At 50.9% G+C, this 15,851-nt stretch overlaps 2 protein-coding genes and 1 long non-coding RNA gene across 3 annotated transcripts; 2 read left to right on the forward strand and 1 right to left on the reverse strand.

The window, feature by feature from the left end:
* The first annotated feature begins 120 nt into the window (after positions 1-120).
* srms (src-related kinase lacking C-terminal regulatory tyrosine and N-terminal myristylation sites) lies at positions 121-7,491 on the forward strand. The gene is made up of 8 exons (XM_057042198.1): positions 121-1,090; positions 1,992-2,113; positions 2,815-2,981; positions 4,477-4,624; positions 4,835-4,993; positions 5,728-5,909; positions 6,035-6,191; positions 6,363-7,491. Exons 1-8 carry the CDS (start codon positions 711-713, stop codon positions 6,560-6,562), a joined length of 1,515 nt encoding a protein of 504 aa, XP_056898178.1. The 5' UTR covers positions 121-710; the 3' UTR covers positions 6,563-7,491.
* A 344-nt stretch (positions 7,492-7,835) lies between these two features.
* Positions 7,836-15,810, forward strand: ptk6b (PTK6 protein tyrosine kinase 6b). Its single transcript, XM_057042199.1, has 8 exons — positions 7,836-8,270; positions 11,633-11,754; positions 12,457-12,620; positions 12,696-12,861; positions 14,411-14,572; positions 14,646-14,827; positions 14,902-15,055; positions 15,193-15,810. The coding sequence occupies exons 1-8, from the start codon at positions 7,927-7,929 to the stop codon at positions 15,372-15,374; spliced, it is 1,476 nt and encodes a 491-aa protein (XP_056898179.1). The 5' UTR covers positions 7,836-7,926; the 3' UTR covers positions 15,375-15,810.
* On the reverse strand, positions 8,275-9,048 carry LOC130530726 (uncharacterized). The gene is made up of 3 exons (XR_008951909.1): positions 8,816-9,048; positions 8,636-8,775; positions 8,275-8,554 (listed from the first exon to the last, which is right to left on the reverse strand). It is a non-coding gene; the product is annotated as an uncharacterized LOC130530726 (long non-coding RNA).
* Positions 15,811-15,851: the final 41 nt, after the last annotated feature.

Consider the following 15,851-nt stretch of genomic DNA (forward strand, 5'->3'; position numbering starts at 1 on the left):
TGCTATTTCTGTGAGGACACTTTCAAAGATTCACTTCCGGTGAAACGTCCGATACAGAACAGCGACATTTATCTGATCCGGAACCGTCGCAGTCGACGTGATGTGGACCACCTGCTGAGACAGAACCTACTGAGAGCCACTCAAATTTTCCATTTTCAAAGTATGTTTATTATTATTTCTGTTTGTTGTTGTTGGTTCCTGCTGAAAAGGCCAAGGTTTCTTCTAAAAGTTCGACCTATATTAGAATCAAGTTCGCCCCGCCCCCTGTAATGCGCAGGTGTGCGAGCAGCAGGGCGCGTGCGGAGCGCCAAACCTAAACTTCCCGCGCCCGCCGCTCCTCCACCTGTCAGTCCATCCGTCTGTCCTCTCTAGGGCGGTGAAACCCCCCGAGCGTGGCCGCCGCCGTCTGCATGGTGCCGGTGTAACGTCCTGCCGTGCCTGGCTCAAAGGGATCCGGCTCCGTTCCGACCTGGACGAGCCTCTTCCGCGTCTCCGCGGCCGCTGTGCGCGCTGCGGGCGCGGAGCTCAGATACGTGATGTCGACAGAAAAAACCGGTTCCTCCAGATAATCTGGAGCCGAGTTGGCGGTGCAGAATGTTTCCAGCCGGAGGAGGGCAGAGAAACGGACGGACCGAGAGGCCGTGTTCGGCGAAAGCGTCTCATTGATCCAGTAAATCCCGGACCGACCGGGTCCACTTTCATGTCCCGGGATGGAGAGTTGCTGCCGGACCTGTATGCCGTGTCTGAAGCGGCTCTGGGACTGCATCTGGCCGGACTTTCGCTACCCGGCCGTCCCGAACCAGAACCATGTGATCGCGAACCCGACGGCCCAGGCGGCGGAGATCCGAACCGTGTCCGGGGAAATCCGCGTCCCGTCGCCCAAGAAGCGGCCGGTGCAGCTGTACGCGGCGCTCTTCGACTTCGAGGCCCGCAGCGACGACGAGCTGACGGTGAAGGAGGGCGACAAGCTGTCGGTGCTGGAGAAGCGGGGCGACTACGTGCTGGCCAAGAAGCTCACCGGCTCCCTGGAGTCCGGCCTCATCCCCGCCAACTACGTGGCTCTGCTCCAGGACGAGTTCGCCAAACACAAGTAAGTCATCCGGACCTGGCGGTCCCGGGACTGGTTCCGCTCGGCGCTGATGGAGGTCTGACTTCACGTTGTTGTGGTAACAAACACACGCTGACGTCACGATGTTCTTACGGACCGGTGCAGCCAAAACCGCATTAAAACGATTCTGATTGAGGGTCTGGATGGCGGAGCCGAGGTGGTAAACGGGCAGCCAGAACCGGAACGCCTCTTTTGCAGGCGGGTTCGGCTGCTGCAGCTTCTCCATTATTCATCCACCTGCAGAGAATCCTCATATTTCCGCTGACTCCACACGTCCTTAAACGCCGCACAGACGCTGAAGGACACCACAGGACCCTCATACTGGTGCCTGCTGGTACCAGCAGCTGCTGCCGGCCGGGCTTCAGTTGTTCTTCTGTGGTAGAACCCAAAACCCTCACTGGCGGCGGCACTGGGAAGGTTAAACCAGTCAAACTGACCAGTATCATGAAAACGCACCAGCTTACAGTTAGCATTAATTAGCAACATTAGTGGCGCTCCTCGCCCTTGTTTCCTGTGTAAATATTCGACGGGCGAGGTTAAATTATGACAGGATTTAAAATAAAATTGATGATGAAAGCGCTGACAAAACAATGTTGCTAACATGCTAACGTAGCCATTCTGATGTCTGAACAAACACACATGACTCATCAACACTGACACATCTGTACACACAGATGGACGTTTCGCTGCTGCTGAATGAGGTGACCAAACTGGTTAAACTGGATCACTTCTGCACTTTTATTATCAGTTTTTCCATGGTAACACTGAGTGTAATGGTGTTACTGTAAATACGACCCCTGCAGGGCCACTTAGCGTGTTAACCTTTGTAGCATTGATGCTAAGAAGGATACCCTCCTCACCGTTGCCTGTGTTGTCCATGCAGGTGGTACTACGGCAACATCAACCGCGTGAAAGCCGAGAAGCTGCTGTTGGCGTCCCAGAACAGAGACGGTTCCTTCCTGGTCCGCATCAGCGAGAGCCACAGCGACGAGTACACCATCTCTGGTGAGTGGTGGTGCCTTCATCCACCGTCAGGTTCACCAGGCTTTCCTACAGCCCAGAACGTTTGTGTGAGCTGCAGAATGTGATCCAGTCTGTGAAAGCCAGACAACGGTTGCTACGGTAACACGTGCATCGCAGGAACTGACAGTGAAGCGCACGTTGTAGCCCCATCTACTCTGATTCCAGTAGTGATATTCATGCATTCAACACCCGTTTGTAACTGATCAGTTATTTTGCTCAGCCGGACAACAGTCAGGCTACGGCCAGACAACGGTCAGGCTACAGTCAAGCTACAGCCAGACAACAGTCATGCCGCAGCCAGACAACGGTCAGGCTACAGCCAGACAACGGTCAGGCTACAGCCAGACAACGGTCAGGCTACGGTCAAGCTACAGCCAGACAACAGTCATGCCGCAGCCAGACAACGGTCAGGCTACAGCCAGACAACGGTCAGGCTACAGTCAGACAACAGTCAGGCTACAGCCAGACAACGGTCAGGCTACGGTCAAGCTACAGCCAGACTACGGTCAGACAACGGTCAGGCTATGGCCAGGCTACGGCCAGACTACGGTCAGGCTACAGCCAGGCTATAGTCAAACAACCGTCATGCTCCACATATGTCTTCAGTCAGGGATAAACTAACTAGATGACTGACGTTTATGGGCGGGGCCTGTTTTAACAGCGGTACTTCCTGTGCTCTGCAGCCCGCAGCGAGGGGAAAGTGTTCCACTTCCGGATCCAGCGCTCATCCATCGGGGCGTACTTTGTGTCGGATAAGATCTCCTTCGCTACGCTGGGCGAGCTCATCTACTACTACCAGAAGAACAACCGCAGCCTGGGGGTGTTGCTGGGGGAGCCTTGTGCTCAGCAGGTGGGACGCCACTAAACACGCAAACCAAATATGACTGACAGCCGGAATGTGACAGTCGGACCAGTTTTAAAATAAATCAATCAATAATCAATAAATCAGACTCTTTAGATCAATCCTGAATAACGCGGCCCCTAACAGGTCACATGACTCATGAGGTTTTACATCCAATAAAAATAACTCAACATAATGAACCATAGTGTAAAAGAAAACCCTGTTGCCAAGCAACCAGCAGAGGGGTTTGCTCCAATGTGACGAACGGAAATGTTAATTAGCGCGTAACCAAATTTTCTTTGCCTTTCCTCCAGCTCAGCTGTGTAAATATTTGTATGACTTTGAGTCACTTTTGGTCAGAAGAGGTCCCCGTGGACCACGAGCAGGGCAATGTGCTGGTCCCTGACCTTTAGGCTGAAGGTGGCACAGTAGGAGCTGAGGTGACCAAAAAGGTCCTTTTGGATCAGCTCTGCATGTTTGTTTAGATGTTCCTCAGCTGGAAAACACAGATGCCGTCTTCGTGTCTCCTTCATGCTCATTAGTCAAGTCTCAGAACGTCCTTTAGCGCCTCCTTCAGCGCGGATGCTAACGTCAGTGTTAGCGCTGTAGTTAGCAGCACGGACGGAGGACGTGTGCTAAGCGTGGACCCTCAGTGACTCCTCCCTCTTCTCTCTTCCCTTCCAGAGGAGGCGCTGAGTCCAAGGCATAGACCTAGAAGAAGAACTAGACACAGCGGCCCTCCTCACGAGTTCCCCCAGTGGTCACTCGTTGTACTGCAACTAAAATCCCATCTGGACCAAAAGGACTTTTGTTCGTAGACGAACATTGAAACTGTCTTTCGGGTGTTGGACAGGAGACGTCCAGCTACAGTCCTGCTCGATCTCTACTCTTTGTATTTTAGATCTTTTTATATTTAAAGAAAATGCATTAAAGATTTTGATGAGATTTGTAATCACGAGCAGGCTTTAGACTGAGGGACAGGCACCGACGTAAAAGATGAGTGTTCTTTTCCCCACTTCAGAATTTTGTGGCTTTGCGTCACGTTTAATGTTGTTTGCCTTTGTTCGGCAGCGTGATCATGTTTTTATCGTTTTTTAACCCGGAAATGTTCCAAGTATTCCAACGTTCACTAAAATGAGTGAGCAGTCATCTAGGTTGTGCCCACATCTGTTTGTTTGCCTGTTTTTCACCTTAAGAAACAGCAGAAGGTCGTCCCCTTTGACCTCTGACCTTTGGATCACCCATCGATGTCTTTGATTTCACTGGTCTGTAGAATCATTTCAGTTGTTGGTATTTATTCCTGTATTTCTGGATCATTTCGGTGGGTTTATGGAAGCACTCGATCACTAGAAAATGCTGAATAGATCCTGATTGTTACTGGGAATAAACTTGTTACCAAGGACAGTGTGATTCTTTGCTCTAGGGTTAGGGTTAGGGTTAGGGTTAACCAAGGAACCAGGTCCTGCGTGGTTCTCCTGGGTGCTGAGCTCTGCTCTGTCTGCAGCGGGAACTCTTCGACATGGAGCCGTGGGAGCGGCCCCGCGAGGAGTTCCGGCTCCTGAAGAAGCTGGGAGAGGGCCACTTCGGAGAGGTGTGGGAGGCCCTGTGGAGCCCCGAGAACAGGAGGGTGGCCATAAAAACGCTGAAACAAGGTACGGACACTTCTGATTGGCTCAGACACGTGGGGGCGGAGCAATGCTGCCATAAGCTCCACCCCCACGACCCTGATCAGGAATAAAGGGATGGATGGATGATAAAACAAGTGATGATTTGTGTTATTGAAAATGAGTTAGACAGCTGAGTGGTAACCGTAGCAACCCGCCTAACTTTTGGCCCATGCTGGTCCTGCGTTTGTCCTGCAGAGGACACCAAACAGGACGAGTTTGTGAAGGAGGTCCAGGCCCTGAAGAGCCTCCACCACCCAAAGCTAATCCAGCTGCTGGCCATGTGCTCCAGAGGAGAGCCGGTCTACATCGTCACTGAGCTCATGACCAAAGGAAGCCTCAAGTCCTACCTGTCCTGTGAGCACCAGCACACTCACCTGTCACATGCACTCCTATCTCTGTGGGGACTCCCCTCCTCCAACAGTAACCAAAACCCAATTCTAACGACCCCCAAACAGACCTTTGAAGGTCGGATGGCCAAACAAAATGTCTTCACTTTGCTAGCGAAGTGTGTGTGTGTTGGTCCTCATGATGGCCCGTGTACAGTAACACACACACACTAATCTGCGGACCAGCTGACTGCTGCTTATTAAATATGCAAAGTCTCAGAACAGGAAGGACTTCAGCTCTGGAATGTAAATCTCAGAGGTCAGGTGGAAAGTTAATCTGCAGGCAGTCAAGTGATTTTCACTTGATGGTTCCTCTGAAAAACAATCTGACTGCACTGATGGTTCATTTGATGGTTCCTCTGATGGTTCCTCTGAAGGACCATCTGATGGTTCCTCTTATGGTTCCTCTGAAGGACCATCTGATGGTTCCTCTGAAGGACCATCTGATGGTTCCTCTGAAGGACCATCTGATGGTTCCTCTGAGGGACCATCTGATGGTTGCTCTGAAGGACCATCTGATGGTTCCTCTGAAGGATCACACCATCGTTCACAATGTTAGAGAACCAGGCTGTTCACAACAATCATATGAAAAAACAAAGCTAACGTCTTGACGCTGTCTCAGTGTGGACAGTGAAGCACCTCTGAGCAGTGCTCCTGAATCTGGGGGGCACCATAACTAATATGAGACGTGTGTGTGTTCAGCGGCTGAAGGCCAGGTGCTAACGTCAGCTCACCTGATCTACATGGGCAGTCAGATTGCAGAGGGGATGGCGTACCTGGAGGACAGGAACATCGTGCACAGAGATCTGGCTGCCCGGAATGTCCTGGTGGGAGAAGATCTGGTCTGCAAGGTGGCCGACTTTGGTCTGGCTCGCATCATTAAGGTGCGTCTGGGTTGATGTCACCTCACGTGGTCAGTCAACCAGAGCAGAACCAGTGGCAGAAAACAGGAAGAAACCTTGAGCAGGTCCAGGTCCACACTGGTTAACCCTGACCCGTCTCTCTGCAGGACAGCGTGTACACGGCCAGCCGGAACACAAAGATCCCCGTCAGATGGACGGCGCCTGAAGCCGCCATTTACCAGCGATTCTCGGTCAAATCGGACGTCTGGTCCTTCGGGGTTCTGCTGTACGAGATGATGTCACGCGGCAAAATGCCTTATGAAGGTAGACCACCTCCTGTCTTTGCTCCTTCATGTGTTCTCTTCAGAGGGTCCAGTTCTGACTCGCAGACGTCCTGTGACCCGGGGAAGGCGGAGCACCGGCCCGTCGGACCCCAGAGACCGTGCTGAGGCTGTTCTAACGAAGCCCATCACTCACTTTACTTCCTGCCTGTAGGAAAGAGCAACAAGGAGGTGTTGGATCTCCTGTCGTCTGGGTTTCGGCTCCCGTGTCCAACACGCTGCCCTCAGAACATCTACCGGATGATGATGGGCTGCTGGGCCGCTGAGCCCTCCAAGAGACCCTCCTTTCACGCCCTGCACAGCCAGCTGGACGCTATTTACGCCCGCATCTATTTCAAGACTATAGAGGTGTAGACGGGCAGCACGGAGGGACCTTCTCATCACGCTTGGCCCACCAGGACAGTGAGATGAACCTCCAGAAGACTCCAGGGAGGACTTAAACTCTGTCAGACTGTTTTCAATTTTATACACTTTTATAAATATTTAATTCCGTCTTCCTGGCACATCTGGATACGCTGAACTCACAGACTTTAAACACCAGCGCTGAAGCCCCGAGGGCATGTGCAATAATGACGCGCTAGCAGGCTGTTAGCCAGGATGCTAACAGCAGCCTGGTGCTACTGATGCTAGCATGGATCACGACACCTTAAAGTAGCAATAAGAAGATCAAAGATATCTATCATTAAGAACCTTTTTTTTTTTTTTAAATAAAGATTTTTGGACATTTTAACAGTAGAAGAGACTTTTGACATTGTACTTGTCACAGCTGGTGCCTGGAGGTGTTCAGCCCAGTTTAGCCAGTTTAGCCCAGTTTAGCAGTCCAAAGACTGAGAACACTGCTGTCGCCGCCGTCCTTCCTCCAGAGACGCTTCTAGGCTCTTATACATTATATACACAATATAATGTTTACATGATGAGTAGCATGCTCAGCTACCAGGGGAGGTTATTTAAGCATTAGCAACTTTAGCATGCTACATGTGTGCTGTCCCCACCAGGAAGTGGAACTTTAGAGTCTCCTATCAGTAAAAAGTTGCTCTTTTTTGCACCTGTATTTGAATCAGCCTGCTGGGTTTTGATTATCTCAGTTTCATGTTGATTAGTGAAGCTCCGCCCAGGGGGAGGAGCCTGTTTACACCAAAATAATCAGGACCTAGCTACAGACCCTGATCACGACAGGTTCGCTGAAGTAAGCATCAGGTTCAGGAACTTTCAGCCATAGGCAGACGATGTTTTACACTTTATGCCATCGACAACCAACCAGAATAAAGTATTAAAAAGTTTTATTTTCTGCGTCTGCTACTTATTCTTAATTCTGCCCTTATTTCATCTAACTTTGAAAAATGAATTGATGATCAATATGGAAGAAAAGGAAAACGCCTTGTTTTTAGCTGCACTGGGAAGACTTTTAGTAACTTTCCACGTCTCATTAGTGCTTTTAAAGTCTGATAGAGGGTCCCCATAGAGGAGTCCCCGATTGAGGGTCCCCGATGAGGGGTCCTGATAGAGGAGTCCTGAGGCGGGAGTTCATGGGTTCCATGAACCTGATTAGTTTGGAGGAGCCGGAATCAAATCTTTGTTGTATTTCAGGAAGTTGCTGCGAGGTTTTACGTGCGCGAGTCTGACACGCATTCCGAGGATTCCACGCGCCTCTACCTGTCCGACAGGTGCATCCGGCAGCGCCACTGCGCGCGGACGGAGGCATCCGATCACGGTGACCGATGGGCCAGTGTCTGCAGAAAGTGTGTCCGTGTCTGGTTTCGCTCTGTCAGAGGAGTTCACCCCCGGACAAACCTGCTGCCGACGGCGACGCCGCTGACGGAGGCGCGGAGCGGAGAACCGGGCCGCCGCCGCCCGACAGCAACTCCATCTACAGGGCCTTGTGGGACTTTCAGACTCGGCAGGGGGACGAACTGTCCTTCCGGGAGGGGGACCTGTTCAACGTACTGAGCCGCGGGGACAACTGGTGGGAGGTGCAGAGGATCGACGCAAACGGCCGCGTCCTGGACAGCGGGGTGGTTCCGGGGAACTACCTGGCACCGGCGGAGTCCATCCAGATACAACCGTGAGTGATGGGACAGTTTCTCCTCCTGACAGAACCTGTAAATCTGGCAGTGAACCAGGCGGTGAATCTTCAATATTATTATTCAGTGATAATAATAACGTTCTTGTCAGTGATCTAATCATTGAGGTTTGAGTGATGAGAGAAAACAGTGAGGAACAACCAGAGTTGTTGAGAGTGTCGCGCCTGTTTTTGCATCTGTGTTGTGTCAGGAAGCTAAATCAATCAGAAGTTCAGGTGCTGCAGCTCTCATAACCACAGGGAACCTCACTGGTCCTCAGGGGAACCTCACTGGTCCTCAGGGGAACCTCACCGGTCCTGGGGGAACCTCACTGGTCCTCAGGGAACCTCACTGGTCCTCAGGGAACCTCACTGGTCCTGGGGGAACCTCACTAGTCCTCAGGGGAACCTCAGTGGTCATCAGGAGCATCAGTGGTCCTCAGGGAACCTCACTGGTCCTCAGGGGAACCTCAGTAGTCATCAGGAGCATCAGTGGTCCTCAGGGAACCTCAGTGGTCCTGGGGGAACCTCAGTGGTCCTCAGGAAACCTCAGTGGTCCTCAAGGAACCTCAGTGGTCCTCAGAAACGGGGTGTTCCGGTTCATTAACACACATCAAACAAAACATATACGGTCAGAAGCAATAAATATCATAAATAGCAGGTGTAACGAGGTTCAGTCAACTGGAAAAGCTTGGAATTCTAACAGGAAATGAACTGAAGTTCACAAACAATAATGGTCTTACTGGTTTAACGGGTTGTATTCAGCTTTATTTGCAGCCTCTGTTACAATCAGAGCTGAAACTCTGAGTCAAGAGGTCAACGAGTCAGCAAACCTGTGGATAGAGGGAGAGATTGAAAGATTGTACCTTTATTTACGCGTTCCAGTTTATATTTTCAATATGAAGACATAATTTTCAGAATAATTTCATAAATTTCAATAATCAAATAATTCTCCCTAACTGAACACAGGATGTCTCTCACTCCCCAGGTGTATCTAAATGTACTAATTTGTTCTGTCAGTTTATAGAAATTAAATTCCACCCTGAGCCGAGCTACCAGCAGTCCAGTCATCATGGCCACCACGTCCTCTGACCCTTGACCTCTCACCCAGTTCTTCCCGGTCTTCCATATAGATAACTTAGCCGTCCCCGAGATGACATTGACCAACTGGTGTACAGCCTTCCTCCAAGCATGGTAGTGTGGACCAAAGATAAACAGCCTGAAAGAAAAACCCTCACTTAACCCAAGAAACCACCTCTGTAGCTGTCCAAACGGCCCCTCCAGTCTGGGACACTGGACAAAGAGGTGCTTGGTGGTTTCTGACTGGGAGCAGAAAGAACAGCCACCCCCTGTGCTGGGGTCAAGGTGCACCAGATACCTGTTTGTAGCTATGGCCCCATGTACAATCCTCCACTGGAGGTCTCCTGTCCGTTTATCAACAGGGGGGTTGTACAGGGACCGCCAACAACCCCCCGGGAAAGAGCCTGCGCCAAAAATAAACCCTAGTCCACCTCAACGCCTTCAGCCCTGCCAGGGAGTTTGTGACCTTCACGGCTAAGAGGTCGAGATCCTTTTCCCCAACAGTCTCAAGGTCCACAGATACAGAGGCGCTCAGGGACAGCAGGTTGTCCTCCTCAGGCTGCCACTGTCCCACAGCTGGACAGACAGCCAAGGAGGGAGTCATCGTCCCATGAATCAGATACAGAAGGATCCAAGGCAAAGACTCTGAGGGCCTCTGGCAGGGAAGCACAGACCTCCTCCACCAGCCGGAGCAGCAGCCTACTGGACCTGATGTTGGTCAGCACAATGAGGGACAGAGGTCTTCAGCAAACAGCCCAGCTTCGTAAGTCCAGCCTCCATCAGTCTGGACCTCAGGCTGGCGGAAGACAGGACCCGAGAGGTGATGAACGGCTGACAAACGGCTTCTCCTGGTCTAAAGAAATCACCCTGACATCAATGTTGTACAGTTTACAAATATCAAACAAGTCTCTCATTAAAAAAAGGTTGTCCATAATGGACCTCTCTGTGGACGACCAAATCGAGGTGGTTCTTGAGCCTGTTGGCGAGCACCTTTGAAAGAAGTTTATAATCGGTGCAGAGCAACGCCACAGGTCTCCAGTTCTTTAATAGAGCCAAGTCCCCCTTCTTTGGGATTAGAGAGAGGACCGCAGTCTGACAGGATGTTGGTAACAGACCTGTGTGAGCGCACTCCTGCAGCACCTCCCACAGGTCAGCACCCAGACACCTCCCACAGGTCAGCACCCACACACCTCCCACAGGTCAGCACCCAGACACCTCCCACAGGTCAGCACCCAGACACCTCCAGAAGTGTTTATAAAAGTCTGTGGGCAGTCCATCCAGTCCTGGAGCCAGACCAGAAGCCATCGGTCTCACCACAGCAGTGAGCTCCTCCAAGGAGATGTTAGCGTCCAGGGTAGGCAGGTTCCTGTGGCTCAGCCCTCCCTGCTACAGTCCTCCGCCCTGTAGAGGGCGCCATAGAAGTCCAGAGCGTGGCTCCTCATCTCACCCTGGTCAGTTGTTACCGTCCCATCACACACACGGCTCAATATCGCAGCAGTGTGAACACGCTCATCAGCAGGCGCCCCACGCTCACTTGTGTTCCACATCCCCACACTCAAAACACCTCATATTTCCGGTGCTAGGGTAAACCATATTGTGTCCCGCTGGAATGTCTCACCCTGAAAGACACATCTCTCACCGGGGATGGACAGTTCAGAGAGAGGGAGGGGACACATACACCTGGACCCTCCTGGTCTGGACCCTCCTGGCCTGGACCCTCCTGTTGATGAATGAATGTTGTATTTATTAAATTGTTATTTGTTCTGGCAGCCTTTTTGTTAAGGAGTGGATTATAAGTGGTCTTTCTGTGACCTTTCTTCCTCTTCTTTTACCGCTCTACCATTGCTTCTGCAATGTCAGCCAATCACTGACCTAACCCTGTTTAATCCCAATCCTCCGCAGATGAACAGGAAGTGAGGATGGTTGCCGAATGTTCTGCTTTGAGGGTCCTCCTGACCTCAGTCAAGCTCTTTTTCTTGTTCTTTTGTTTAATGCTAAAGACTCTCAGCAGTTTTTGGTGTTTCAGAAATGGGAAAACAAGGGGGAAGAGGAGCAGATGAGAGTAGTGACCTCGCTGATGAAAGGAACAATGACAGGAAGTAACTTAGCAAGGTTAGCTTAACTCCAAAATCCAATTCTGTCCAAGGAAACAGGAGCAGGACATCAATAGCGAGGAGTTTAGCTTCATCAATGCTAATAATGGCCGGAAACCTAATGTTGGCTAACCAGTCGAAGATTCTTGCTAGCTCCTGGTTTTCACATTTCTAGTTTCCTGTTCTCTCCAGATGGTATTTCGGTACCCTGACACGTTTTCAGGCCCAGCAGTACCTACTGGAACCAGAAAACAGCGAGGGGGCGTTCCTGATCCGAGTCAGCGAGAAAGACAACGTTGAACACGTTCTGTCAGGTACGGACAGCGTTTATCAGAAAGGTTCCTCCTCGTGAAGAGTCTCACCAACATGAACAGGTTAATCCATTTCTGTTTTCAAACTGTCCCGGAGGTATTAGGTTCAAACGACCTGAAACACGAGAAAAACAAATGAGGCAAAGACAACAGTTTTGAATTTTACTTGCAGCAAGGAGAACGGGGAGATGTGCTCAGTTACAGATCTCCAACACGTTCTGACGCACACCTCCCGCGTTCCTTCTTTTATTGAAATTAGGAGGTCCCTAGTTACAGAAGTCAAATGTGTCTAAGGGAGGGGGAAAACACAAGATAGCAGGTCGCAAACAAAGCAAAAGACTGTAAATCATAATGGTGAGATTATACGTAGGCCTTCACTGATTTGATTAGCTTAGCTCGCAAACAGCACATTCTTCTATATCATACTGATTAAACGATTAAACCACTTCTTCACAGCCGCCACATTTCTGTCACCCTTGACCAGGGTTCGAGTTCACACATCAAGCATCATGAACATTAAGCATTAGCAAATAATAGGAAACATTAAGTAATGAGAAACAATATAACAAGAATAAAGAATATAACAAGGCAAAAGCAAATAAGAGATAACTTTAATATAATGGATCTAACAGGAGGTGATTTTGGTTCCAAAGTTCTGACCTCCTAAATCGATGCGTCATTGTTGGGGCGGGGATGTTTTTACAGTGAGGTCGAGCCGTCATGTCAAACATTATAAAATCCTCCAGACCAATGGCAGCAATTTCTTCGTGGAGGCCAACCATCGCTTCAGCTCACTGGTGGAGCTGGTAGAGTACTACCGCACCAACAGCCTGAACAATGGCGACATGCTGGGAAATCCCTGCAAAAGGGTGAGTCAGACCTCCTCTTATTCTACCGAAACAGGAACCTAAAAGTCCAGGTTTCACCACTGGTTCTTCTAACAGAACAAACCCAGCCCACCAGCTCGGCTCCCCTTCCCAAAGGATGAGTGGGAGCTGCCAAAGGAGGAGTTTCACCTGGACGAGGAGCTGGGCAGCGGCTGTTTCGCTCACGTCTACAGGGGTCACTGGAAAAACCTCATTAACGTTGCCATCAAGATCCTGAAAAACGGTATTTTATCATCCGTGTTGATCACACGTGATTCCTGTTTCTGAGGAAGGTTTGGTGCTGGAGTCTACCCTTAAGTTCTACAGGTGATCAGGTGGTCTTCTTATCAGTGTCTGTGGCCTGATAAGGCCAACGAGTGACTCCACAGAGTTCATCAGCAGTGAGGCTCACATGCAGCCAATGTGGAAATCATATTACTCATCTACCTTTCTGTTCCCTCAGATCCCCTCTCTGTTCCCTCAGATCCCCCCTCCATCCCCTCAGATCCCCCCTCCATTCCTTCAAATCCCCCCTATGTTCCCTCAGATCCCCTCTCTGTTCCCTCAGATCCCCCCTCCATTCCTTCAAATCCCCCCTTTGTTCCCTCAGATCCCCCCTCTGTTCCCTCAGATCCGCCCTCCGTTCCCTCAGATCCCCCCTCCATTCCCTCAGATCCCCCCTCTGTTCCCTCAGATCCCCTCTCTGTTCCCTCAGATCCCCCTCCATTCCCTTAGATCCCCCCTCCGTCCCCATAGATCCCCTCTCTGTTCCCTCAGATCCCCTCTCTGTTTCCTCAGATCCCCTCTCTGTTGCCTCAGATCCCCCCTCCGTTCCCTCAGATCCTCCCTCTGTTCCCTCAGATCCCCCCTCCGTCCCCTCAGATCCCCCCTCTGTTCCCTCAGAGCCCCTCTCTGTTCCCTCAGATCCCCCCTCCGTTCCTTCAAATCCCCCCTCTGTTCCCTCAGATCCCCCCTCCGTTCCCTCAGATCCCCCCTCTGTCCCCTCAGATCCCCCCTCTGTTCCCTCAGAGCCCCTCTCTGTTCCCTCAGATCCACCCTCCGTTCCTTCAATCCCCCCTCTGTTCCCTCAGATCCCCCCTCCGTCCCCTCAGATCCCCTCTCCGTTCCTTCAAATCCCCCCTCTGTTCCCTCAGATCCCCCCTCTGTTCCCCCTCCGTTCCTGCAGATCCCCCCTCCATCCCCTCAGATCCCCTCTCCGTTCCTTCAGATCCCCCTTCTGTTCTCTCAGATCCTGCCTCCGTTCCCTCAGATCCCCCCTCTGTTCAGGGTTCAGCATATCCAAGTCATATTGTGGTTCTGAGTTCAGTCCTGTTGGTCTTTCTGTGGAGGTTCCAGGTTCTTCTGGTGTCTCTCTGGATTTGAGTCTGTGTTCTGGGTTTCTAGTTTGGACATAAATACTTTGACCATTTATTCAGAATGGGTGTAATAAACGGTTCTACCACCGGGGGGATGTTAAGCATTGAGACCCAGTTTCATATAGGATGTCCTGTTAGCATTAGCTCAGATAGCCTCTTAGGTATGATCACTAAAACCGTCATTCCATCTGCGCTAGCATGCTAACACTGATTACTACCCCTCTGCTACTGGCTAACTGTGGAGACGCGTTATTACCCACAATCCTGCTGTGAATAACAGCCTAATTTATCACCAAACAGGAAAAGTTCCTTTGCAGCCACAGAAGGAACCAGTTCTGCCAAGTTCTGGCCAGGAACCTGTTGTCTCTCCTCCCCTTGGAATCTTTTCTGTATTCATTTGGCTTCTCTGTGTCTTAGATTCTGAGTTGAACCACCGTGAATTCCAGACGGAGGTTCAGATGCTGAAGAAACTCCGCCACCCTCACCTCATTTCTCTGTTTGCCGTCTGCACGGCATCGAGGCCTTACTGGATCATCACGGAGCTGATGGAAAAAGGCAGCCTGCTCTGCTTCCTCAGAAGTGAGCTCCTGGGGGAGGGGGGTCATAGTCCTCTGGCTGGGTTTGGTGTGGTCTGATCTGGACTATGTGTCAGGTCCAGAAGGGCTGTTTCAGGACATCACTTCACTCATCGACATGGCTGCCCAGGTGGCTGATGGGATGTCGTACCTGGAGGAGCAGAAGAGCATCCACCGGGATCTGGCGGCGCGGAATGTCCTGGTGGGGGGTGACTACACCTGCAAGGTGGGCGACTTTGGACTTGCCAGAGTCATCAAGGTAGGCGGGAAACCGGCACGAGCTCTAAAACTGACTCCGCATGTTCAGCAAGACTGTTTTTAACGTTCCCGCAGGAGCCGTTCTACATCACCGAAGACAAGAGGATTCCGTACAAGTGGACCGCCCCTGAGGCCATCAGCCACGGGAAGTTCTCCAACAAGTCGGATGTTTGGTCCTTTGGGATCCTGCTGTATGAGATCACCACCTATGGAGGCGTTCCTTATCCAGGTGGGTTAGGTCTTCACTTTCCTGGACCTGGGTCACATGTTGGAACGTGGTGCTGAGGCCTTTCAGCTAGGGTCCTGGTCCATTTGTACTCTTTCTTGAATGATGCTTGCTGATGGAACTAGCGTCTCGCCCCACAGCTATGAGCGTCCACGAGGCATACCAGCAGGTGAGCAGTGGCTACAGGATGCCTGCGCCGACCAAATGTCCCAACTTCCTCTATCAGATCATGTTAAAATGCTGGAGCGCTGAACCAGACGACAGGCCGGACTTCAGGAACCTCAAGACCCAGCTGGAGAGAAACTTCTACGAGATGGATTGACCACGCCCCCAACCGTCCCTGCGCTACACGCTCCTGGCCACTGGATGGCAGCAGAGAGCCAGACTGTTGACAGCTCTGTCCTCTGATCCAATGTGTCTCTGAAGGGTCTGACCGGCGGAGGATGGATCGCTTTTAAATCCTGAAATGGGATCTTGCAACAGCATTAATTCACCCTCTAAGAAGTTAGATATGTATATGGTGAATATACAGGTAATTCTCGCAAATAGGTGCATTGGCAGAACTTTAGTGTTCATTTTGTGTTAATATGTATCAGCTGGTCTGTTGGCTCGGACCAGTGGGGCAATGTTGTCCCTCAGCCGTGCCCCACGGTTCCCGTCCCAGACGTCTCTGATCTCAGACGTCTTTCATCTGTTGATTTATTTCCACCTGAATCACATGTTTATGTTGTGATCATTCATAAATCACTTAGAATCAATACTAGCTTTTTGATTCAAATATCTGCTTATGTCCAACAGA

Source organism: Takifugu flavidus, chromosome 8, assembly GCF_003711565.1.
Source record: "Takifugu flavidus isolate HTHZ2018 chromosome 8, ASM371156v2, whole genome shotgun sequence".
Lineage (NCBI taxonomy): Eukaryota > Metazoa > Chordata > Actinopteri > Tetraodontiformes > Tetraodontidae > Takifugu > Takifugu flavidus.